Here is a 27,077-nt window from a genome sequence, read left to right as displayed (position 1 = left end):
AGGGATGGGCAATAAATGCTGGCATTGACAGTGACACCCGCATCCCATGAATGAATAAGAATAAAAGGAGGATGTGATACTTGAGTCGTACAGAGCCTTGGCCAGACCCCATCTGGAGTATTGCATTCAGTTTCAGGAAGGATATATTGGCCTTGAGGAAGGGTACATTAAAGGCAGGTTGTATAAATGTGGCTTGCATTCCCTTGCATATCAAGGTTGAATGGTGACCTGATCAAGTTGTTTAAATTGATGAAGGGATTTGATGGGGTAGATATGGAGAAACTATTTTCTCTGGTGGGGAATCCAGAAGAAGGGGACATAATGTTAAAATTGGAGCTGGGACTGTTCAGGAGGGAAATCAGGAAGCACAAAGGGTAGCGGAGATCTGGAACTCTATCCCCCAGATGCTGGGAGAATTGAAGCCCTCAAGACAGATTAAATGTTTTTTAGGTAAGGGCATCTAGGGTTCTGGATCAAAGACAGGTAAATTGCGCTGAGGTACAGACCTGCCAAGATCGAACTGAATGATGGAACAGGCTCCAGAAGCTGAACGGCCTCCTCCTGCTCCTAATGTGCCTGCCAGTAAAATGAGGCTGAAGGAGAATGGATCAAATAATAAGGTTGAGTTCTTCTTTTAGACTGATGCCAGAACTGAGTGTTCGTCACTCTTGGTCAGCGCTGAGCAGTTTGCAAAATCCGACTGCTTGTAATGGTGAAACCAGAGCAGCTGTGGTTGACCTGAAACTTCTCTTGTGTAACCTGTCTGAGTCGATGTTTGGTTTCTTTCTTGCAGGGTGTACAACCGTTCCTGTCAGGCTGATGCTTCGGTGAGATGCTGTGCAATCAAAAACATGCCGTTCGTAAGGTAAGCAGTGGATCCTGCAAGGTTTTAGCAGTAACACCACAGCGTTCAGTATAGACCGGGCACACCAAGGGAATACGCTCCTAATGACTGTGCTACAGCAGGGGAGATTGTGGGGTGATTTGATCGAGGTGTTTAAAACTATGAAGGAATGTGACAGAGTTAGGTAGAATCAGACTGTTTCCAGAGATCAAGGGGTCTAGAATGCCACAACAAAGATTAAATACAAGAGGTTTAGGACAGAGAGCAGGAAATGATAAGTTCCCCTCCAAATCACACACCATCCTGACTTGGAACTATATCACCGTTCCTTCACTGTCACTGGATCAAAATCCTGGAACTCCCTTCCTAAAAGCACTGTGGGTGCACCTGCACCACATGGACTGCAGCGGTTCAAGAAGGCAGCTTACCACCACCCTCTCAAGGGCAATTAGGGATGGGCAATAAATGCTGGCCTAGCCAGTGATGCCCACATTCTGTGAACGGATTTTTAAAAAACTTTTTTATATAGGGGATTGTGAGGCTGTGGAATGCATGATCAGAGTTAATGATTGAAGCAGAGACCATGGCCTAGAAATTGGTCCCCTAATCTCCCGTTTATCAGGCGATAATTGGGCTACTAAGGCCCAACATGGCAGGCAGGAAGCTTGCACACATTTCTGGCCACAAGTGTGTCAACCACCATATTGGGTAAGGACAAACTAGAGACATCCTTTCCTCACACCTGAAACAAGCTCCATGCACTTTGCACATGTACTTAAGGGGCCTAATGCCTGTTTAAGATTGGTTCGTCCTGAGGCAGCCAATATCTGGGGAGCCTCAGGCCTAACCTTTTGGTCACAGGGAATGTACTCTGCTGTATTAACCCTCCACATGCCCATTGCGTTACTATCTTACCTTCAATGTGCACTGGTGGAGGTGTACAGGTGTTGGATCTAAATAGCAAAGGATTAGGGGCACATTGCTTTGAAATGCTGCATGAGTGTTTATGACGGTGAGTTCATCAAACCTACAGACCATTGACGATGCAGTACAGAACACAGTAATTAGACCCCACCCCTTAGGACAAACAGCTCAGCCTCCCAGTTCATGTTGGAATGTTATGTTGCTGAATATAACCAGCATTAATATAAACAAGGTGGGGCTGGTGCCTTTGGCAGCAGAGACACCCACCTCAAGAGATACTTTCCTCATGCGTCATGAACAACGTAACAAAAGGCTGGGTGTGGTTGCCTTGGTTTGTGTGAGGTGATCCTGGGCCAGTGATTAAAACTGCAGTGGTTTACCTGTTGCTACACCTGCTCCTATATCTGTCCCACAGTGCAAATGTGGTGGGTTCTAGGGCACAGGAAACCTCAGCTCATTAAGTATTATCTCAATATAAATATTTCTGTGATGTAAACATGATATAAAGTCTGATAGGAGCATAGGAATTTGTCAGACAATAAAAGACCAACATCCATCTGGATCATCTCTACCATCCTGAGCACCACATGATACAATAGCAGACTTGACGATTCATTACAGCAATCAATTAGAGTCATAGAATCATTGATCAGAATTTAGCGGCCTGTCTTTCCTGGCTTGGAGATAGGGGGAGTGGGGGTAGACCGGGAAAATTCTCTGATACGTTGCTGGGCAAGTTTCCCCATGGCAGGCAGGAATGCGGATTGGCTGCCCACTGCAAGGTGGCGGGCGGCCGATTTAAATAATTAGGGGAGGCGGTGGCGTAGTAGTAATGTCACTGGATGAGTAATCCAGAAGTTGGCTCTTAAAGGCCCTCTGAAACCGGACGGACCACCTGGTATCAACCTAGGCACTGGCCTTCACTGTCGCTGGGTCAAAATCCTAGAACTCCATTCCTGACAGCACTGTGGGTGTACCTACCCCACATGGACTACAGCGGTTCAAGAAGGCAGCTCACCACCACCTTCTCAAGGGCAATTAGGGATGGGCAATACATGCTGGCCTAGCCAGCTATGCCCACATCCCGAGAAGGAATAATAATAATAATTTTTAAAAATTAACGCCGCAATTAGGGGAGATTTTATGGGCTCGGCGGAGCCAACCACTGCTAGCCCTCCCCACTTGGGGAGCCTGCCAGCTTTAATGGAGGCGACATTAGAGCAAGAGGTTCTATCCCCCAAAGAGTAGGCCATGGGCATCAAAGGACGTCCTTGGGTTCACAACAAGTGGGTTCCCTCTGATTGAAGGATGCTACCGCCTCCCCCCTCCCCCCACCTCCCACCCGAAATAATTATTTTGATGGCTGTGAAGGCACCTCCATTTTGAGGTGCCCTCTCAGTCTCCTACCTGCCTCAGCAGTGCCTACCTCTCTCAGTGGGGCTGCCAAGACTCTAGAACTGCTAGCCCTCTGATTGGGCCAGCAGCATCAGAAGCCCGCCCACCATGCTTAATAGGACAGCGAGCACGGAGGCAGCCAATGAGGAAGCCAGTCTGGGACACTAGCTCCCCCTGCCTGACTCCTGGGAACTGCAGGCATGGGATCCCCCCCCCCCCCCGCCAATTTGGTCCCGCTGTCAGGGTACCGAAGCCTGCAGGAAAATCCTGCCCATAGAATGATACAGCACAGAAAGAGCCCATTCGGTCCATCCTACCTGTGCCAGCTCTTTGGTAGAGCTATCCAATTAATCCACTCCCCTACTCTTTCCTCATAGTCCTGTGAATTTTTCCCTTTCAAGTATTTATCTAATTCTCTTTTAAAAGTTACTATTGAATCTGCTTCCACCGCCCTTTCAGGAAGTGTGTTCCAGATCACAACAACTCGTGTAAAAAAAAAAGTTTCCTCATGTCACCTGTGGTACTTTTGCCACTCAACTTAAATCTGTGCCACTGGAAGCTCTATTAAAACCATTCATGATTTTAAACACCTCTATCAAATCTCCTTGTAACCTTCTCTGCTCTAAGGAGAACAATCCCAGCTTCTCCAGTCTCTCCACATTACTGAAGTCTCTCATCCCTGGAATCATTTTAGTGAATCTCCTCTGCACCCTCTCCAATGTCTTGACATCAATCCTAAAGTGTGATGCCCAGAATGGAACACAATACTCCAGTTGAGGCCCAACCTGTGATTTATAAAGTTTGGTATAACTTCATTGCTTTTGTACTGTATTCCACGATTAATAAAACCAAGGATCCTGCATGCTTTTTTAATGGTCTTTTAAACCTGCCACCTTCAAAGATTTGTGTGTGTACACCCCCAGGTCTCTCTGTTCCTGCACCCTTTTAAAATTGTAGCATTTAGTTTATATTGCCTCTCCTCATTCTCCTCACCAAAATGTATCACTTCAAACTTCTCTGCATTAAATTTAATCTGCCATAGCCTGCCCATGTCACCAGTCTGTCTGTCTATTACTATCTGCCTCAATTGTTTACTACATTTTCCAATGACAACGTCCCAAATTATTGTCTCGAGAAGCTTCCCCATCACCGACATTAGGCTGATTGGCCTGTAGTTCTTGGGTTTAACCCTCTCCCCTTTTTTAAACAGGGGTGTAACATTTGCAATCCTCCAGTCCTCTGATACTGCCCCATATTCACGGAGGAATGGAGAGTTGTGATCAGAGCTTCCACAATCTCCACCCTTATTTCCCAAACAAACCTAGACTGCATCTCATCCGGACCCTGTGACTTTTTCTCTCCTGAGAGCTGCCAGTCTTTTAAATGTCTCCTCTTTATTTTTATCCGATCCGATATTGCTTCTGCTTCCTCCTTTATGGCTGCACTGGCAGCATGCTCTTTAGTGAAGACAGATGCCAAGTACTCATTTAGTACCTCAGCCATGCTCTTTGCCTTCGCAAGAAGATCTTATTTTGTTTCTAATCGGCCTCATCCTTCCTTTGACTATCCTTTTACTATTTATGCATTTATAAAGACTTTGGGGTTCCCTTTTATGTTAGTCTCTCCTTATTAGCTTTATTAGATCTCTTTTATTTACTCAGCTTGGTTCTCTATTGTATTATGAACCTTACCATTGTCATAAGCCTCCTTTTTCTGTCTCATTTTAACGTCTAGATTTTTAGTCATCCAGGGAGCTCTAGCTTTGGATGCTCTTCTGCTCTCCCCCATCCCCATGTGAATGTGTCCACTCTGTACCTGAATCATTACCTCTTTCAAAGCCTCCCATTGTTGAATTACTGATTTGCCAACCAGTCTTTGATTCCCACCCAACTGAGCCAGATCCCTTTTAAGCTCACTGAGGTTAGGTCTGCTCCCCGACACTGGGAATACTGATGTGCATTCCCAATGGTTCTCCATCCGGAAGATTGTGGAGACCACATTCCCAAATCGCAAGTGTGTGTTCCCATCAGGCAAAACTCCATCTCAGGAGTGCAAATTTGTAAACTGGCCCTATTGGGTTCAGTCAGGTCTCGACTTTTCTCCAATCTGCACCTTCTCCTTTGTTATCTCTTGCCCAACCCCCACCTCACTTGTTTATAATCTGTGACTTTTCTATTCTGCTCTCGACTTTTCTCCGCTGTATTCATGCCTTGCTGTATATTGAGACATTGCTAATGGCCCAATTCCCCTGTTAGACTGTTAATATACTCAATGTAACCCATTATACAACAATAGCATTATTACAGGTCCTCTCTGGTGCAGTGTCCTCAGGGTCAGGATTGTTCCTGGTTTCCCAGTGTGTATCATTACTAACCAGTATTTTAGGGTTACATACATGGTTTTTCTTTGCTTATTTTGGACTCATGCTGAACCTCCAAATCAAGACAGAGAATTACAATTCCTGCAACTAAAAGGAATTAGTCCTGGCTCTGTGCTATTGGTGTTAACTTGAAGACCTGACTGTGTCTACCCAAGGTGTGCATCTCTGGTGTAATCAGATATTCAGAGGTCAGGCCATTTCGATCAGACTGCTGCCGAGGTTGGGCAAACTGCACATCTGCCATTGATAGCACTCCCGTTCAACATGTCAGAGATTGGTTTTGTACTGATCCTTCCTTTCCCCTCTGTGCTAAGTAACATCTTCTGTCCAAGCTTCCTTTGGCAGTGTTGGTCTAAACCAGCCATTAGGTGGTCTGACTAGGCTGATCCAGGTTGAATTCTCTTTCCTCCTCACTCACAGAAACTGACGAGGTGTGTGTGTGTGTGTGTGTGTGTGTGTGTGTGTGTGTGTGTGTGTGTGTGTGTGTGTGTGTGTGTGTGTGTGTGTGTGTGTGTGTGTGTGTGTGTGTGTGTGTGTGTGTGTTTTAATGTGTTATGGCATGTATATCTAAGACTCTGCCGCCATCTCCTCCAGTGTTATGTCTCTGCTGCCCTGATATTTGTAATTTTTGTCTTTGTGATTATATCCCCTCATGGCCTCACTCTTCCCTATCTCTTTAACCTTCTCCAGCCCAACAAGCTCCTCCCAAAATCTTAATGCCTCTAACTCCAACCTCTTCGTCACCTACATTCGGCCCGCCATTGGCGGCTGTGCCTTCAGCTGCCTCAGCCGCAGGCTCTGGAACTGCCTTCCTAAACCCCCGCACCTTTACACAGCCCCTCCGTAAAGCCCACCTCTAGAACCAAGCTTTTTGTCAACCTCACCTGATATCTCTCTCTTTGGCTTGGTGTCCATTTTTTTTTTTGTTTAGGCCTCTGTGGAGCACCATGGGATGCTTTTATATCTTAAAGGTGCTATATAAATGCAAGCTGTTGTTGGTTGATATCCAGTTGTAGCAGAGCAACGTCTGTGGGCCACTTTGAGATTTGGAAAGGCCAGCTGGTCCTGGTTTGCACTTTGGGCTCTGAGTTAATACAGAAACAAACAGAAAGCAAATGTGATTCCTGTTCCTGAATTTTATTAAAGAAAATTCCAGATCCCTTGTTTCCAATGTCACAATCGCAAACTTGTGCTTTGCTGCCCGAAATACGGAAGTTTTTCATGGGCTTCAGCGCAGTACTGAGGGAGTCCAGCACCGTCAGAGGTGCCGTCTTTTGGATGAGACATTAAACCAAGGCTTCACCTGCCATCTCAGGTGGGCATTGACGAAACTATGATATTATTCAAAGAGGATCAGGCCGGTAACCTGGCCAACATTTCTCCCACAATGAAAAACTGGGTCATCCATTTCATTTCTGTTTGTGGGATCTTGCTGTGTACAAGTTCACAGCCTACTGGACAACAGTGGCTGCACTGCAAACGTAAATTATTGGCTGTCAGGCACTTAGGACTGTCCACGGCACGTTTTATAGAAGGAAGGGTTCTTGCTTTATTCTGACTGAGTGCCGCTGAGGGAATGGGTCCGCACATGTCTGCAACCAGCTTGCACCCATACGCAGTGGAAAAGCAGCCCGTGTGTCAGTGCTCATGATGTACATGATGTCCTGAGGCTGAGGCCAGGACACATTTAATTTGAAACAGACAAATGCCAGGTTACAATGTAGCCAGCTGTTTGCTGTATCCATGGCCACCTCGATGTTCAGGAGCGTCAGCACTCTAAGTCGGTTTAGCTTCTCTCTCCCAGCAGTCACTCTTAATCGTTAGCTCTGCAATCAATGCGAAGGAGATTGTTAGGTTTTCACACTGTTTATTAAAGTGCTGCAGTTATCACAGCTCCTGCCTGATTAGGGGAGGCCGTGCAGTGGGAGAGATTATTGGCACAATGATTCTTCATTTCTGATATTACAAATTATAGCCTGGTTATATTAATATCAGTCTGTGCCCTTGACCATCTCTCTCTGGTTACTTGTACATCACCCCCTCGCCCCTCCCTGCCTGATGCACACTGGAACCAGCTCCCTATATCTCACTGCTTCCCTGTCTACTTTCAAAAGTCTCCTTCAAGCCTCAACCTTTGGTCCACCTTTGATCATCTTTCCTGGCTCTCCTATTACTGTGCTCTCTTCCTACAACTGCATGCTGCAACTCTGGCTACACTCTCCCTCTATAACTGCACTGTAACAATTCTGTGATTTTGCACATTCTGCATTACAGTATCAAGCAGAGCTGTCAGCTCAACACAGTGCAGTTTACTTGCCCATGCTTTCATACAGCCTTATACTTTACAAAGTTATAAAGGACACTCAGTTCCTGGCCTGGACTAACCCTGCAGTTCCCAAGTACACAGATTGTGTCCCCCCCCCCCCCCCCCCCCCCGTCTGATAACAACCCAATCAGGTTCAGCTACAGTCTCCTCCTTGAACCTGAATGAGATGAGTCAAGGTTGTATAAGATGACCAGCCCTGTTTCACTGTGTGTCTTTTTTTGTTGGCAGTCTACATCAAGGGCCTTCTGAAAAGAGGAAGGGAGGTTTAGGGCTTCCTTCACGCACTCAGGCTGTTTGAGGACACATTGCATAAACTAGGCTTGCATTTCCTTGAGTATAGACGATTGAGGAGTCATCTAATTGAGGTGTTCATAGGATTTGTTACATTGGATACGGAGAAGCTATTTCCTCTGATGGGGGAATCAGGAACGAGGGATATAATCTTAAAATGCGAGCTACGAGCGAAATCAGAAAGCAGTTTTTCACACAAAAGATAGTAGAAATCCAGAATTCTCAGTCCCAGACTCTGCTTTCAGTCAGTCTCCCACTTCTCTGCGTCAACTTTTGTTCGCCTCTCCATGAATCCTAGTCTCTTTCACCTGGTTAGCTCTCTGCAGCATTCACTGCTGTTCGTCCTTGGTCACTGACCGTTCCAGCCTCTGCTATTTCCCCCTTTATTCTATTTTTATTTCTTCCCACCCTTACTTCCTGTCTGATTCAGATGGGTTCTTCTTCCGACCCCGCAATCTTCACATTTATGCAATTTATGCTCCCCCTGAACCACTCGGGTCCACAAGTGCAAAGGACACATTTTGAAGCCTGTGGACTGAAGCTAGTCCTGTATCAGATTGTGTCGGTCGAGGCACCTCAGACAGGAAGCAACAAGTTTAAAAGTCGCAGACCTGGTTCTGATTTTCTTTTCGTCATCTAATATGTTTTCAGTGAATTGTTCCTCAACCCAGTCCACCTCTGTTAGGCCCGACACTTTCAACTCTATTTGCTTCCTGGAAAGTGGGTTTGGCTGTTGACTGGAAAGTTCCCAGTAACTAAATGCATATAAAATTAAAAGCTCATAGTGTAAGGGGTAACATATTGGCATGGATAGAAGATTGCCTAGCCAGCAGGAAACAGAGAGTAGGCATAAATAGGTAATTTTCTGGTTGGCAAGATGTAACGAGTGGTGTGCCACAGGGATCAGTGCTGGGGCATCAACCTTTTTACAATTTATATAAATGATTTGGATGAAGGGACCGAAGGTATGGTTGCTAAATTTGCTGATGACACAAAGATAGGTAGGAAAGTAACTTGTGAAGAGGACATAAGGGGGCTACAAAGGGATATAGATAGGTTAAGTGAGTGGGCAAAGACCTAGCAAATGGAGTATGATGTAGGAAAGTGGGAAATTGTCCACTTTGGTAGGAAGAATAAAAAGGAAGCATATTATCTAAATGGTGAGAGATTGCAGAGCTCTGAGATGCAGAGGGATCTAGGTGTCCTAGTGCATGAATCGCAAAAGGTTAGTGTGCAGGTACAGCACGTAATTAAGAAAGCTAATAGAATGTTATCATTTATCGCTAGGGGAATTGAATACAAAAGTAGGGAGGTTATGCTTCAGCTGTACAGGGCATTGGTGAGACCACATCTGGAGTACTGTGTACAGTACTGGTCTCCTTATTTAAGGAAGGATGTAAATGAGTTGGAGGTAGTACAGAGAAGGTTTACAAGACTAATACCTGGAATGGGTGGGCTGTCTTATGAGGAAAGATTGGACAGGCTAGACTTGTATCCGCTGGAATTTAGAAGAGTAAGGGGCGACTTGATTGAAACATATAAGATCCTGAGGGTTCTTGACAGGGTGGATGTGGAAAGGATGTTTCCCCTTGTGGGAGAATCTAGAACTAGGGGTCACTGTTTAAAAATAAAGGGTCACCCATTTAAGACACAGATGAGGAGAAATTATTTTCTCTCAGAAGGTCGTGAGTCTTTGGAATTCTCTTCCTCAAAAGGTGGTGGAAGCAGAGTCTTTGACTATTTTTAAGGCAGAGGTAGATAGATTCTTGATAAGCCAGGGGATGGAAGGTTATTGGGGTAGGTGGAAATGTGGAGTAATCAGTTCAGCCATGAACTTATTGAATGGCGGAACAGACTCGAGGGGTCGAGTGGCCTAATCCTGCTCCTAATTCGTATGTTAATATGTATACAGTAATCACTGTTCACTTAAACCAGAACATCATGCATGCATCGAGAAGTGGGTGCAGGTTAATGTCATTGTGACAACATTCCCAACGGAGAATAATTGGCAGGGTAAAAGGAAAGGCCTTTTTTCACAAATTGGGGAATCCAAATACGGAGGCAGAATCTTAGATTTCAAAGTGAGGGCAAGAAAATCTCTTTCACACAAAGGCGATGTTGAGCTCACTGTCCCAGATGGTTACAGATGCAAAATCAATTGAACTAATTTAAAAGAGAGATAGCTACTCATTTTGGAAGTAATTTTTCATTGCCTCTCCATTGGAGGCCATGCCTTTCATGAGGCGCTAAGCTCTAAAATTCCCTCCCTAAACCTCTCCACCTCCCCACCTCTCTCTCCTTGTTTAAGATGCTCCTTGCCTTTTGGTCACTTGCCCTGATATCTCCTTATGTGGCTCAGTGTCAATTGGGACATTTTGCTACGTTAAAGGTGCTATAAGAGTGCAAGTTGTTGTTGCAATGGTATTGAGGGCTTGTGGAGAAATGAGAGAGAACTGCGTGTCAAGTTAGAGCTGCCTTGACTTAACGAATGAGCCGGTCCTATTCCAGTGTAAATAAATGTGGCAGCCATTTTGCACATGGCAAGATTCCACAAACAGCACTGCAGCGAATGATCATTAATGCATTTTTACTCCTGTTGGGCGATGGAATGACATTGACATAAAATGCGGCAGAACTTACTGCTCTTTACCCAAATTATGCATTTGGATCTTTAATGGCCACCTGCGCAGGTCCTCAGTGTAAGAGCTCACGGGAAAGATGGCCGCTCTGACAATGCTGCCCTTCATCAGTACTGCACTGGATTATGGGGCAGGAGTAGGGTCGCCAACAGAACCGAACTGACACTCAACAAAAGCCAGGAGAAGCTGGTTGATTGATCCCTCACTCATCTCAATATCATTTCCTTTCACAATACCGTTAGATTGTTGATTTTCTGGTCCTTGGATTGCACGTCCTCCTTGGTCGTCATGGTATCCCTGTCTAAATGTGGCTGCCCATGTAACCCTTATTTATGGATTCCTGCTGAACCATGCTTATCCTATTCCTATCACAAGCAAATTGATAGAAAGAATTCAGCTCCCCATTATTACCATTTTACTTTTCTAGCCCAATGACCTCTCCTAATCAGCCATCAAGGAGTGAATGTTTTTCCTTGTTATTTTAAGGTGTTTGAAAGGATAAAGACCCTGGATCAGTGTAAGAGGCAGATCATGATCCCTTTGATCATGAACCCGTCACCCCTGTGCTTGCTGGGGTGCATTCGTTTCCCAGCCTACCAACGTCTCAAATTTAGCACAAAGGCAGAATACTGTGGATGCAGGAAATCTGAAATAAAAGCACAAAATGCTGGAAAGCCTCCACAGGTTAGGCAGGATCTGTAGAGAGAGAAGCAGTTAACAGCGCTGTTGAAAGGTAACCTGAAACGTTAACTCTGTTTCTCTCTCCACGGCTCCTGCATAACGTACTGTAAAGGCCTGCTACCCGACCCGAACCCGAGGGGACCCGACGACACATGTCGGGTTTGGGTCGGGTCGCGCTTCCGGGTCCAACATTCGGGCTCGGGTTGGGTCGGGCCGGATCGGACACGCTCTATCACCACCTCAGGTAAGTGACTTTAATGTTAATTTACTTTTTGGATTTTAAAGGTGGGTTTTGCTACAGTTATTTTAAGCTTGTGCAGGTAAGGAACAAAGTGAAAAACGGAAGGTAGGTTAACTGATGGTCGGGTGGGGTCGGGCGCGGTAAAAATTGGAAGGAGTCGGGCTCGGGTCGGATGGGGTTCTGTCAGGCTCGGGTCAGGTCTCATTTGTAGACCCGAGCAGGCCTTTAATGTGCTGCGTTTTTCCAGCATTTTCCGTTCTTATCTCAAATTTAATATTCCCATCTTTGTCCTCGACTCCTACCATGGCCTTGCCACTGTACCTATCTCTGAATTCTCCTCCAGGATTGGTGCACTCAAAGAACTCTGCGTTCCTCCAATTCTGTCTTCTTGTGCATCCCCAACTTCATTTTAGCTCTTTCGGCTTCCGTATGTGCAGTAGGTTTCGTGAAAATGAAGACACAGCCAGTGTAAAGTATCGTGTTGACGCGTATGTATAGTTAAAGAGAATGCCCATGTAGTCAATGCTGTTCGCCTCACAGCAGCTCATCTAAGTTTATGTCTTACAATAGTTCCAGTTTAATACAGACCAAACTGATCTTTAATGAAGTAAATTCACTTGTATACTCGGAGCTGGCCTGCGCTTAATAACAAATTAAACAGCGAATGATCAAGAGCAAAGTTGGTGCTGTCGGATTGCCAAGAGACAGACAATCCTTGGACTATAGGGGAGTCTCGTGTGGAATTTATGCAGCATTTCAGAGTTTCACACTTCCTTGGTCAACATCTTTCGAAAGAATTTGGATTTAATTATGGCTCCTCAGGATGTTCCAAAGTGTGTCACTGCCTTTTGTTGTAATGTAGGAACCATAGCAACCGATCGGCACATATCAAGGTCCAACAAACAGCAAATGAGAAATGACCAATTAGTCTGTCTTTAGCGGTGTTGGTTGAAGGATTAATGCTGGCCACTACATCAAAGAACTTCTCTGCCCTTTATTGAATAAAAGCCGTGGGATCCACCTAAACAGGCAGATATTTAATGTCTCGTCTGAAAGCGGTCAACTCCCACAATCCAGTACTCTTTCAGTTCTGCGCTGATGTGTCAACCTAGATTAGGTGCTCAAATCCTAGACTGTGGCTTGAACCCCATGACCTTCTGACTCGGAGGCTTGTTTTGAATTCTATATAATCTTGTGTCCTGAATTGAAATCATTAATTTAATCAGGCTGCCTTGAATCAAGGCCTGCTGTGAGTCTGTGTACCAATATTGAACAGGCCTCAGCAGTTCTCAGTGAATTCATGTACCCTAAATCCCAACAAAATAAATGATCAGTCTGACATTTGACTCGAATTTGTCCAAACTCCACCGTCTCCTCCTCCATGTTACCTTATATCAAGTTCAAAGTCTGTTTCGGCCAAACCACCCACTTAACCATTTAGACCGTAGTTTCTCATCTTCACCTCAGGTTCATTTTACTGCATTTCTTTCCAAATTCTCACTCATGCAGCAGTTGATTTTTATTTTAAAGGATCAGTTTTAAAGCAGCTGTGGCTCAGTGGTAGCATTCTTGCCTTTGAGAAGATTTGAGGTTCAAGCTGCATTGAAGCACTCGATCTAGGCTGATACCTCAGTACTGAGGGGTGCCGAATTTCAGCTGAGGCGTTAAACCAGCCCTCTCAGGTAAAAGATCTCATGGCGCTATTTTCGAAGAAGAGCAGGGGAGTTCTCCCCAGTGTCAGGGCCAATATTTATCCCTCAACCAACATCATTGAAACAGATTATCTGATCATTTGCACATTGCTGTTTGTGCGAGCTTGCTGTGTGCAAATTAGCACATTTCCTACATTACAACAGTGACTAGTTTTAAAAGTACTTCATTGCTTATGAAACACTTTGCCGCATCCTGAGGCTATGAAAAGTTCTGTATAAATGCAAGTCCCTTCTTAAAATAGTACAATAGAATTTTTAAAAATTATATATCAAGCTGGGTCTGGCTTGCATGCAGCCTGACATAAATAACGGACGAGAGCTGACCTAGGAAACTGGATTTGAGGTTCATGCTGGGATTGGAATGGCAGGTGGAAGTTCTTTCGAGAGGATGTATATACGACATAGAGGTGAACAGTGCAGAGATTTATCTGGAGAGATATTTCCTGTACTATCCATTCGGAGAGTTAATCAACACGTCAGGAGCATTTTGTGAAACTCTGGCTCTATTGTTGAGCTTTTCAGATGGGGGTCAGAGTTGGACATGGCACTAGTACACAATGGGAAGAATTCTGTGACCCTTTCTACCAAGGCCTAGCTGTGCAGAATGACCCCTAAATAGTGTGGGATACACTCTATTGGAAAGAGGTGTTGTGTACAATGCATAGATTTTGTACTAGATGTACACCACATAGAGCTGTTTGAAGGGATGTACAGTGTATACTGTTCACAGTACTGTATACACAATACATAAACTGGAAACCTGCTATGTAGCTATGGAAATATTGTATATACAATGATGTGCAAAGAATGTTTGCAAAGCAATGTACATTCAGTACTGTATAGAAAGGTGGACATTTATATATTGTATGATGTGCATATGTGGACCCCAAAATTCCACATGGGGCCCTACTTGTCTCCCAGTGTATGGTAGGAGAGGGGCTAGAGTTGTCAACTATACTTGGACACATATAAGAGATTTCATCACATGACCTCCAATCTCCAAAACTCCACCCCCACCCCTGCCATTGGTCACCCAGCAACATCCATTCTCGTGGTGTAACCCCTCCCCACAGCCAATTGAAAAACAAAGTGGGGATGGAGTTAATACAGAGGAGGGCCGTGATAACATACAGGAAGACATTAATAAACTTGCAGAAGTAGTGATGCAGGTTAATAAAGCCATAAAAAAGCAAACAAAGCACTAGAGTTAATTTCTAGAGGGATAGAATTGAAAAGCAGAGATGTTATGTTAAACTTCTACAGAACCTTGGTTAGACCACATTTGGAGTAGTGTGAACAGTTTTGGTCACCATATTACAAAAAGAACATTGCGTCACTGGCGAAGATGCAAAAATGATTTGCTAGAATGATACCAGAGCGGTTCCAGAAAGATTGAACAGGCTGAGCTTGTGTTCTCTAGAAAAGAGAAGACCAGATAGATTATGGTCTTTAAGATTATGGAAGTGTTTGATAGGGTCAACATAGAGAAAGTGTTTCCACTTGTGGAAGAGATCAGAACTAGGTGCCCGTAAATGTAAAATAGTAACTTCGTCTTTCAGATGGGATGTTAAACTGAGGCCTTGTCTGCCCGGTCAGGTGGATGTGAAAGATCCCATGACACTATTTCAAAGAAGAGCAGGGGTTTTCTCTCTGGTGTCCTGGCCAATATTTATCCCTCAAACAACATCACAAAAACAGATTATCTGGTCATTATTACATTGCTGTTTGTGGGAGCTTGCTGTGCGCAAATTGGCTGCCCTGTTTCCTACATTACAACACTTCAAAGGCACTTCATTGGCTGTAAAACCATTTGGGACGTCCGACGGTGATGAAAGGGGCTATATAAATGCAAGTCTTTTTTTTAACTAATAAATCCAATAGGGAATTCAGGAGAAACCTCTTAGCTCACAGAGTGGTTAGAATATGGAATTCACTACCACATGGAGTAGTTGAGGCGATTAGCACAGATGCGTTTAAGGGGAAGTTTCATAAACACAAGAGAGAAAGGAAATGGAGGAGACTTGATGGGGTTAGATGAAGAAGGGTGAGAGGAGGCGCATGTGGAGCATAAGCTCCAGTATGGAGCTGTTGGGCTGAATGGCCTGTTTCTGTACTGTAAATACTTTGCCAATAAACTTTCCGTCAATTGGATAAATTTTAACTGTCACCAAAACTGCCTTTATTCCATCTCCAATATTTTTTATCAATAATAAACGTGTGCAAAGAAAGTTTTTTTTAAAAAGCACCATTTATTTTAATGCCGCTGTGAATTTTTCTCCTGGGTCACTGGCAGCAGTGCCCTAGAGATTAATCCATAATTCCTGGAGACTCCAGGAAGGTTGGCAACCCGAAAAGGGGCAGAAACCTGCCAGGGAACTGGTGTAACCAGCCACTGGTGCCATTTCTTTGTTGGGTCTATCGGTCATTACCAGTGAGAGGAAGTGGAATTTCAGGATGGTGCTATATATTGTGCAGAGATGAACTCCCAGTTATAATCTGAATGTGGAAACGTGACTGAGTCCAGACTCAGGTGCAACAGCCACTTGGGAGTCAGGAAGTTGAATTCTTTTCCATCCTGTCACTTGGTTTTGGCTACAGATGTTTGAGCTGCTGCAGTGATGGCACTAGTCCGGTTCCAAAGCATTCAGTTTGGGTTTAGAGCGGGGCCATCGAGAAATTTCTAAAAATACCATTCTGAGCTCAAAGCTCTGTGGAGATAGTAGTTATTAAGGTTTTCAGTGAAGTCTTTGCAGCACAAAGCAAATCGAATACCTCAACCCATGATAGCCCTGTCCCTCAAGACCCCCCATCTCCAGTTCTTGTCTCCTGTATGACGTTTGTATGCCTGTAACTGGAGCTGACCGATTTGTGCAGTGCAGGTTGTGTTTCTGATAGAAGTGACTAGGATTTCAATAAAGTGTGGTGTAGGCACATGAAATATTTGTACCGCCATCATCTGAAGAGTGAAAAATATCTAGGCTTGGGTCTAGTTGGGTTTCAAGCTGTTTAACACAAGAGTGGATCACTAGTGCACAGATTGGACTTAAATAGGGGAACAAGTTGAGGTGATAAAATAAGAACTTATTGTACAGCAGCAAGTGTCTTGACTTGTGTGTGATTTTTCCTGGGCAATATTGGTGCTAGTACACTAAATAAACCTGACAACTAGACTGTAAGAGCCAGTGGATGTCCAGAATCTCAGGTACTGCATTCTGGTGTGAATGGTGCACGTCTCATCCACGGCCGCACTGACATTTCCATTCTTTGTGTGTGATTCTCATATCTGTACTATCTTTCCACTGAATAAGAGACAATGACTCCATGCTCATACTTGACTATTTATTTCAGCACCAGTGGAATGAACCTCCCTGAAAATTCACTATACAGTGCGGTGCTTAACGCAGTGTCTGTTTTATGTAAGTATTATACAGCGGGAATATTGTACAAAAAAAGAGCTCATCCATCTTGGTACTGAATGGCATTTTTATGCTGTACTTTTGATTCAGAATTTGCTTTGATGAAGCAGTCTGTTGCACTGTCGGAAACACTGGAAGGTCAGTGTGGGCTATACAAGCTGAGTAACCGTGGTGCTTGTGTATCAGAGTGGGTTGCAAAGATAATGTGTTGCTTTCTCATCCTGGGTCCCATTGAATGTAGCACTGATAGGCTATGCCCTAGACCATCTCATCTCACAGCTGAATTAATGCTGAATAATTCCATGGCTAAGCAATCCCAATGCTCCAGTTAAATGATAACCAAGAGAGGCCCATGTCCCAGACTGTCCCATTTCCCCTGGTTGAGGGATATCTTTCAGCAACTTAGCATGCTGCCTTTCAGACCTGAGTTTTAATCGAGTGCAAACTCATAGTAGAAAGGTTTTCTCTCTCTGCCGGTTAATAAGCGCCCTTTATCAAACTGCTTTGGGCATCCTCAATCCATTCTCAAATGGATGTGATCCCACATCCCAAAACCACCCCAAATTGGCATTAAATTGGTATTCTCACTCAACGAAGCCACATGGATGGCGCGTGTGGGGAATGAAGCTGTCACATTGATGCAACAGGGAGTGCCATTCTGTGGTTGGGTTCATACACAAGTTGGGGCAACGTAGATTGAGCTTTACTCTGCACCTAACCATGCTACGCCTGACACTGGGTTAACTAAGAAATAGGAGCAGGAGTAGGCCATTCAGCCCTTCGTGCACTCGGTAAGATCATGGCTAATCCTCTACCTCAACTACACCGGCCCGCACAATCCCCATATCCCTGATTCCCTCAGTATCCAAAAATTTATCAATCTCAGTCTTGGATATACTCAGTGACTGAGCACCCAGTCTCTGTGGTCGAGAATTCCGAAGATTCACGCCCCTTAGAGTGAAAGAATTTCTCTTTGTTTCAGTCCTAAATGACTGACCTATCATTCTGAGACTGTCACTCCTAGTTCCAGATTCCCCAGGCAGGGGAAACATGGTCCCAGCATCTACCCTGTCAAACCCCATAAGAATTTTATATGTTTCAATGAGATCGCCTCTCATTCTTCTAAACTCTAGGAAATATAGGCCGAGTCTACTCAATCCTCATAGGACATTCCCCTCAATCCAGGAATCAGTCTGGCGAAAGTTTGCTGCATTCCCTCTAAGGCAAATATATCCTTCCTTAGGTAAGGAGACCAAAACTGTAGACAGTGCTGCAGGTGTGGTCTCACCAAACCCCTATATAATTGCAATAAGACTTCTTTACTCTTATATTCCAATTCATTTGTGAAAAAGGATAACAGATCATTTGTTTTCCTAATTGGTTGATATAGGTGGCAGTTAAATGTCTGTGATTCGTAAAACAGAATTCAGATTCATAATAGCACAAACCTTTTCTTCCTCGATCATTAACCCAGACCTTCAGATTACTCGTACCATTATCAATACACCACAAGGCTTGATAATATGATGAGGTTCTAGGATGGGGATACAATGTTTTAGTACAATGGGCAACACCTTGAAATGTGGTGGATCAACTACAGCCGGGAGGAGAGACTTGAGGCACTGGGACTATTTTCACCGGAGCAGGGAAAGCGATGAGAAGATTTAACGGAGGTTTCTAAAGTTTTGAAGGATTTTGAGAAAGTGAAAAGCTATTTCTTCTGGTTGGAAACTCAGTAAGGTAAATTTAAAATAGCCACTAAGAGAGTGAGCAGAGCTGTTAGGAAAAATTTCATTATGGAGAGAGTTGTTACAGACAGAAAACTATCGAGGTTAAGGCATAGAAACAGGCCATTTGGCCCATCTAGTTCGTGTTGGCATCTTATGCTTCAAGCAAGTAAATAGTTTCTGTATTAGGCTGGATTTTCCATCCGGGGGTGGGAAACAGGAGTTGGGCCTGTTTCCGGGCCCTGAACCTGCCCTGGGGGGGAGGGGGGGTGGTGGAGGGGGCATGGGGGGGACATAACAGTCACTTATTGGGCTTTTTAACAAGGGAGGAGGGCACTCCCTTAATCGGCATGGAGACAGGTTCTCTGCCCAATTAAGGGCCCTTGAAGCTGGAAGGCCAGTCAGAAGCCTTCCAGCTTCAGAGGAGCAGCAAACTTTTGTAAAAGGTAAGTAAGTGACTGGAGGTGCCCTTTCTCAACTATTTTAGATCTTTCATTAAAAAATGGTTCATGCAGCCAGGCAAAAGGGAACTTCTCTACAAGGCTCTCACCCCCAGTCATGGTTTCCCCAATCTGCCATTGGGTGCCCACATCCTGGCACCTAAACTGGCCCTCGCCAGTGTGGGAAACTGGAAGGTTCCCGTCAGCCTCCTTTAATTGGATTTAACAGGGCTCATAACGAGTTTAATTGGCCTCTCGCCATGTGGGGGCCAATAACCCTGCCATTCCCAATCTTGCCTCCGCAAGAGTGGCCCGGAGGTGGGTTGGAGCCAGGGAACCGGAACGCCGGCTGATGGGAGTGAAACTGATGGGAGCCGGATGCGGCAGGAGCCAAAAAATCCAGCCCATTATTAGAGAGTGGAATGCTTTGTCACATCTAAGTTGAGTCTTTTATGGGAACAGTGTATAAACATTTGAACTAGATGAAGATACAGGCAATGGGATTAGTTTGGATTTCACAAGCTAACAGCCAGTATAGACATGAAGGGCTGAATGCCCTCCTTCTGTGCTATAAACCTCTATGGTTGCAACTGTTGCCAAATTGGAAAGGGAATTGTACAGAAGAGAGTAGCTGGACAATGGTGTGACCTTTGGGAGAGAAAGCCAATTATTAACCTGCCCCTGGTCTGATTCTTCTAGTTGCTGTGGTGTGTATTTTTCGACATGCTCAGATAGTGGACCGGAAAGTGGATGAAGCTCTGCTGAGTAAGGCTGCGATGATTATAGGCTTGTTTGGTTCCGTGGGAGGCTTCATCGCTGGGAACTGTAACGTAAGTGCTTGCGCCTGTGACGGGAACACAGTGGGTTCGTGGTGGATGGGAATTGACGGCTCCATTCAACATGGCCGCTTTGCCACGGAGCTGGAGTTCGAGCCTGCTTCAAACTATTTATGTCTTGTTGTTTTCATCATATTGTTGGGAGACCCAAAAGATTGGTACCCAACGTGTGGCTTCCTTTAGTGAAGAGAAGTCTGCACTTGGGGATTACTATTGGGGGAATGGAGAATTGGTTTTCTTTGGTTTTCTGGGACTGTGTTGGGCAGAAAATGAGCCACAAGCCACCTGTGGCTAACTGCGTTTCTGATTAATAAAAAAATGAGTAATAGACACCATCATTTGGTCTGTGACCTCAATACTCATTGACACGGCGTATGCATGTGAAAATGAACCTTTTTATGCGTTTGTTAGTTAAGCGTTAAAAGTGTGTGAGTGTTTTTTGTATTGTTGTGAATGTGTTTCCTCCTTGGTTACTGAACATTGGTAGCTGTTTGTTTTGTAATTATGCACATGTGAAATACATTTACCTGTATTGTGTGTGAGTTATTTCCCACTAAAATTAGTGCAAGTGGTTAAAATGATGTCACCGTGGCCTCCCCTGAGGCTAGTCAGCATTTTCTATTGGATGACACTGTGCTGATGCAAGACATAGTTCACACAATGTTGGTTCCTGTCACTTTTCAGGCCATACCAGGAGGGCTGATCACAGAGGCCCTGGGACTAGTTCTCCAAATACCTGGACCACACTGAACGGTCTCAGGATATCCCTGGTTTTAAAGACTTCCACCATGGGTGGGAGATGGGATAAATGGAAATTTTGAAGGATGCAAAGTGGAAAGGATAGACACCCTGAACAGTGAGAACTGAACACCATGAGCGATGGCAATGGGAGGGAGGGATATGAGGGGCTGCACTTTGTGCTGGAGGTGGGGCTCCTTGCGGTGGGCCGAAAAGGCAGGGGGAGCCCTGCCTCTGCCTTTCTGTGCCCCCGACCACCCCCCGGAGCAATTCTCTGGTCTTTTTAGATGAAAGTTTCAGGAGGCGTGATCCCCGTCCCTTTAAAGACAGGGATCCCGCCTCCATGAGCTGCTGGCCAATCAGAGAGCTGGCAACTCAGCAGTATCGGCAGCGCCACTGGGAGCAGTGGCCACTACCGCTGCTGCTGAGGCCTCTGACCCAGGCCCAGCGCTGGAAACCTGGAAAAGAGGTAGGTGAGGCAGAGTCGCTGGGGCCAGTCCAGAGAGCTGGGGGTGGTCTTGCAGTCCAGGGAGAGGGGGGTCCTGGAGGGTGAACTGGTTCCTGGTGGGGTTCTCTGTGGGCCACAAATTGCTGCCTTGCTGTGCGCCCTCCCCCCCCCCCCCCCACCACCTGTAGCGATATTCCATGCCACACACCCCCTCCTCCGATCCCACCTCATAGAACCACACAAATCCAGCTCCAGGAGTGATGGGAAGTAGGGAATGGGAGAGGTGGAAGACAGGGGGATAGTCAAATGAACATTACTTGATAAACTGTTTACTTTAATTAACTCAACACAGCTGAACTGTAAGTCACTTCCTCTCGGGTTTGTTGTGATTGTTATTTCAACTTCATGCATTTGTGTAACTAACTTTGGACTTTAATACAATGGCTTATAACGCATTTAAGTAACATGTTTTGGTGCATTAACCCCAAGCTGCTTCTCTTTCAGCCATCGGTTCTCATGGTGCTACACTACTTCGGAGCCTCACTATGTTTTGTCAGCGGTTGTATTTATTGCGTATTACAGACAGCTTTAACATTCAGGCTGTATATAACAGGAAAGGAGTGCGTGTTGGCGCCTGTGCGTGCAGTGCTGGCCATTTTCCAAGTGATCTTTTCTATCAGCTGTATCCTTCATTGGTTGTGACTGTCCTTGATGAGGGCTCGTCTTTATCTGTGCCCCCAGCCTCTACTTAGACTAAATATTGGAGACAAGTTGTAGGGGGCCCTGTTTGTAGAATCGTAGAATCTTCGAGCACAGAAGGAGGCCATTTGGCCCATTGTGCCCATACTGAGTCTTTGAAAGAGCTAACCAATTAGTCCCACTCCCCCTGCTCTTTCCTCATAACCCTGCAATTTTTCTGTTCACAAAGAAATTCTCCAGGCTGCTTTAATGGTCTCGCTCCCTGAGCAATTGGGTTGCTTCAATTGGGTGGCCTGGAGAGGGGAAATAAAATCATCCGGGACTCTTGACCGCTGTCTGGTGACTGGTGCTGCTGGGAAGTGGCTGCATTTGGGCATCGGGTCAGGACAGGGCTGTGCTCAACTGTGATGCTCCCCTTGGTGCAATAGCCCGCTGACTTTCACAGTCTCTGCTCAATCCAGCCGCCAGGAAGGCTAAATCTTGTTTACCAGATGCTTCCAGCGGCTGAGTTTAGTAATTCAGACAAATGAACACAGGGGTTCAGCAGCAGGAAATGCACGAAACTACTGGCACCCTCCAAGTGGAGGGTGAGGGAAGCTTGCAAGGAGCAGTGAGCAAAGCTCGAGTTTCACTGAACTTCCTCACGGGAATGGTACCAGGATCCTGGGAAGTGCAAGTACTGTATTGGCATAGCTCAAGCAATGGAGAGCAGAGAGAGAGGGGAGAAGAGGAAAGGTGAAGGGAATGGAGAGACAAGGAGAGGAGGGGGATTGGAAGGGAGGGGACAAGAGATAGGCGGAGAAGAAGGAGAGGAGATGGGAGAGGAGAGGAGGAAAGAGGAGGGACAAAGAGAAGGGAGGACAGAGATAGGATCATAACAATTCACTTCATAAAGAAAAAAATCTCCTCGACTCCCCTCTGTGCCAAGGGTCAGAGAGATTTACACACATGCATTCTGAGTTAAGGTAGAAGATACAAGGCAAGGATAAAACTTGCACATCGGTATCAGGGAGGTGTGTAGGAGCACGGCTGAGCCTGTTGGCAACCGCAGAATAAAACGCCCAGTGATAAAGGTGGCACCCAGCGACTGGACCGGGCCTCCAGGCAGAGATCTCTTCAACGGAGGTGACGTGGGTTGAAGGTTTGGGTATGGAGGAAGGAGGGAGATGCTGGTGCACACATTTCAACAATGAATCTGCCCTTTGTTGCATCTTATCCTTAACTCTCTTCCAGATCTGGCCTTTTTTGTCCATCCAGACCTCTCAAAGCAACACATAGGAGCCATCTGTGAATGGATCTTGGCCACAAATTTCTACGTCTTTATCATGTCATTTGCCTTTGAGTTTTACTGTATAACCTCCTCAGTTCTCTACGCGTTGATCAGCAGGCCCGATGATGAGAAGGTTGCAATTTTGTCTGAACCCAGAGGTACAAATATGGCCACATTCGACAAATGACGTGTGGAGTGCCAAGCACAGACGGGCCGCGGGATTACGGGCTGTTGGAACCACACCTTTCTCCATGTTAATTAGATTACTTAGTGTCAATCCCTTCATCTCTATCAAAATGTTTTTTTCTTCTTTGGAACCCACAGGTTGGCTTTTGTCTCTTAATGAACAGCCAGTTAGCACAGCACGAATGAATGGGAAACATCATGGCCTCAATATCCCTCCCAATGCCCCTGGGCAACACTCAGGAGAGTTAAAACTGAGGCAAAGACCTCATGTGAAGTCTCCATGTTGACCTTAGGCTTCATTCACCCCCGCCCCCTCCCCCAATCCAAAGGGGGTGTTCCTGACCCTCCTGCCTCATCTTCCTCCAGCTTTTCCTGAACGGTCAAGGCCTGGGTGTAGGATTAACCACCAATCCTCAGGCTGGGAGATCTGAGGGCAGGCAGCAAGGCGAGGGAGGCCTAAAGAAGGCAACTGCTACCTCTCTCTTCCAGCCTCTCCGTGGATTTTGGCTGTTGTTGGTGCTCAGCAGCCAGGAGGCCACAAGGCCAGTCTTCAGGCCTGCAGTTGAGGTTATAATCCCAGCCCCATTTCCAGGTGTGAGGCCCTGCCAGTGGGTGGGCCTGTGCTGTGGGTGCGCCTGCATCTTGCCACTAACTTGACCCGGCAAACAGAAGTGTAATCAGGTCAGGCCAGGTTCAGAACCCAGGTAAAGTGTGAGAGGGGGGGGGCGGGGGGTGGGGGCAGTGGGGAAAGGAGCTCTACTGGGGCCCCCAACTCTTTATTGTTTCTTTACATCGGTGCCTCTGATGGGAGGTTAGCGGCCGTGACTACCAAATGAAGCAGTTTCTCAGGGTATTTTCAGCAGCCAAGTGCCACTGGCATTGAATCCACAGCCAGACTCAGCTTCCTGCCATCCTCAGCTGGCATCCTTGGACCTCCCCTCAAGCCTCAGTGCAGGATTCGGCCAATATGACGAGGCTACTTCTGTTGGAAGCAGGTTTATGAAAGAAAAGGCTGTAAAAGATGCCTCCATCGCTGGACTGGGCTCTGGTTAAGCTGCAACTGAACTGATTGAAGGACTGTTACTGCCTCCTCGAGTAGAGGGGGACTTGAGGTAGCAGAACTGGGGCATCCTACCCAGTCACATTGCCTCCTCGCAGCTGTACAAGTTATCAGATCCAGTTCACCTCCCCTAACACACCACATCTATTGCAGTGCAGATAAGATGGTGTTAAAGTTTTTAATCTTAGGTACTTTTGAAATTGATGATTGGCCATCCAATCTTGTTATCAGCAGATCGTATAGCACAGAAGGAGTCCATTCGGTCCATTGTGCCTGTGCTAGCTCTTTGAAAGAGCTGTCCAATTAGTCCCACTCCGTCCTGTTCATTCTCCCCAGCCCTGTACTTTTTTTTCCCCTTCTAGTATTTATCCAATTCCCTTTTGAAAGTTACTATTGAATCTGCTTCCACCATCCTATTGAGTGCATTGCAGATCAGAACAACTCGCTGTGTAATAAAAAAGATCCTCATGTCACCTCTGTTACTTTTAGCAATCACCTTAAATCATCGGTCATGCCCTCACCCAACTCTCTGTTAGGGCTGCTGTTACTCCAGACCCCACTAGTATGAAAGGTGAGATGACGCAGATCTCAGGTATGCTGCCCTTCACAAATTCTCTTTACCAATATGTGGTTGTGCCCTCCTTTCGGACGAGGGAGAATAAAATGGGCCCAAAGTAGGGGCTACTTTCTTGATAGTTTGTATTTTATTGTATGCACTCGGAGAATGGACAATGTACTGTATTTAGCTCTGTATTATATTTAGCATTCAAAACTGCTAGAAATAAATTCAGTAGTTCAAAGAAAGCCAGTCTTTTTGACACATACCCTTTCAAATCTGCTGTTGCATTGCTTAGTGCAGCACTGACTGAATGTGTTACTTTAATTCACAATAATATTGATGAATTTTAACATTGTGCTTCTTTCCAATCCATTGTTCTGTCTTTTGATTCAGCACGAAATAAAATGTGCTCCGAATTAGGGTGCACGGCCTTTTGAAAGCTGATTATTGGAACCAGCTCAACTTGTATTTATACAGCTGTGTCCACAGGGAGTAGCATGGTCACCTCTGTTAGAAATTCAGGGGCTCAAGTCCCACGCTACAGACTTGAGCACAAAATCTAGGCTGACACTCCAGTGCAGTACTGAGAGAGTGCTGCACTGTTGGAGCTGCCATCACTCATATGAGATGTTAAACCAAGGCTGAGTCTGCCCTCACGGATAGATGTAAAAGATCCCATGGCTCTATTTGAAGAAGTGCAGGGGAGTTATCTCCGGTGTATTGGCCAATATTTATTCCACAGCCAACATCATTAATATCATTAATCTGGTCCTCATCGTATTGATGTTTGTGGGAGCTTGCTGTGCAAAAATTGACTGCCACGTTTCCTACATTACAACAGTGACTACACTTCAAAAGTACTTCTTTGGCTGTAAAGCGCTTTGGGATGCCCTGAAGTCATGAAAGGTGCTATATAAATGCAAGTTCTTTCTTTCTAACTTCAGGGGCAAGGTTAATAACAAGCTTTGACAGCCTCATGAGTTGAGATATTAATTGTGTTGCATTGCTGTGTATGAGAGAACACGGGGATTACTCATGGGCTCTCAAGCACCGCAATATAGTACCAAGAAAAAGTAGGTCCAAGGAGTGGGGGGTGTGTTAATTGTGCAGCTCCTTGCCAGGTTGTTCTAGTGTCGCCCATTGGGATACTCCTGGCCCCACAAAGGCAAATAATAACTTACCTTCTGGATTTTGGCCATTTTGCCAGTGCACGCTTCACCCTGTTGAGGCCTAAAATAACCACCAGGACCCGAAGAAATCCCCAGTTTGCATCTTTATATGGCCCACTACCTGTCTCAGGCAGGTGGTCTGGTCACCTGGCAATAGATTCTTGAGAAGGTGGCACATTGTGAGTGGGCGTGGGGCTAGAGATCATACCCCACCATTTCTGATGTGCTGTTATCCCCGTCCTCCAATCCGGAGGCCTCAAAATCTTCCCCCCCCTGCTCCGCCCCAGAGTGATATCATCACTCCCAGGTTGCTTGTACTATCTCAAGGGCAATTAGGGATGGGCGATAAATGCTGACCGTGCCAATGTTAAAAAATTAAATAAAGACTTGCATTTATATGACGCTTTTCACAGTCTCAGAACATCCCAAGTGCTTTACAGCCGAAGTACTTTAGTCACTATCAGTAACGTAGGAAAAATGGCAGCACGTGTATGCACAGCAAGATCCCACTGCTAACGATAATGATCAGAGAATCTGTTTTTAGTGATTTTGGTTAAGGGATAAGTATTGGTGAGGATGCTGTGGAGAACCTCCCTGCTTTTCTTCAAAATAATTCCATGGGAAGTTTTACATCTACTTGAGAGGGCGACTCCGGAACAACCTGGAAGATCTGGCAATCCGATGCTTAAGGTATTCCAGAAATGTCGTCAAAGTACTCACTTGGAAATAAAATCCATGAACAAATCAGTATTGACTGAAGCTGTAAGCTTATGAATGCGTAGCAGCGAAAGATTCAATGCACACTGTTCACTGCCCGGGGCTTTCCCTGGTGATGGCCTCCTCCCACTGCCTGTTGTTGATAACATCTGCAACTTCAGAAAGGCCTCAATTAATTTGGATTTGACCTTTGTGGGTCGCCCTGAGTTGTTTGTCAGGTGATAAGTTTCAGCAAAGGCACAGTACAAAATCTACGCCACAAATCTAGTAGCTGAAGTCAGAAGGTGGGTAGGAACATGTCTAGCATATTTCACAATACTACCTGCCCCGTGGCTGGACATGTCAGAGAGCTGCCTACTTTGGACTCGGAATTAAGTCT

At 45.5% G+C, this 27,077-nt stretch overlaps 1 protein-coding gene across 1 annotated transcript in view; it reads left to right on the top strand.

The window, feature by feature from the left end:
• si:dkey-228d14.5 (uncharacterized protein LOC796266 homolog) overlaps positions 1-23,909 on the top strand; it is a 44,358-nt gene extending 20,449 nt beyond the window's left edge. The window contains exons 3-7 of the mRNA XM_068020737.1: positions 794-865; positions 16,782-16,849; positions 19,716-19,846; positions 21,543-21,720; positions 22,971-23,909. Of these exons, the coding sequence (XP_067876838.1) occupies positions 794-865; positions 16,782-16,849; positions 19,716-19,846; positions 21,543-21,720; positions 22,971-23,194 (673 nt within the window). The 3' untranslated portion in view covers positions 23,195-23,909. The remainder of the gene's footprint in view (positions 1-793; positions 866-16,781; positions 16,850-19,715; positions 19,847-21,542; positions 21,721-22,970) is intronic.
• The last annotated feature ends 3,168 nt before the right edge of the window (positions 23,910-27,077 follow it).

This window comes from Heterodontus francisci, chromosome 42 (assembly GCF_036365525.1).
Source record: "Heterodontus francisci isolate sHetFra1 chromosome 42, sHetFra1.hap1, whole genome shotgun sequence".
In the NCBI taxonomy this organism is placed as follows: Eukaryota; Metazoa; Chordata; class Chondrichthyes; order Heterodontiformes; family Heterodontidae; genus Heterodontus; species Heterodontus francisci.
The sequence above is the reverse complement of the archived record's forward strand: the minus strand, read 5'-3'. Positions and strand labels throughout refer to the sequence as shown.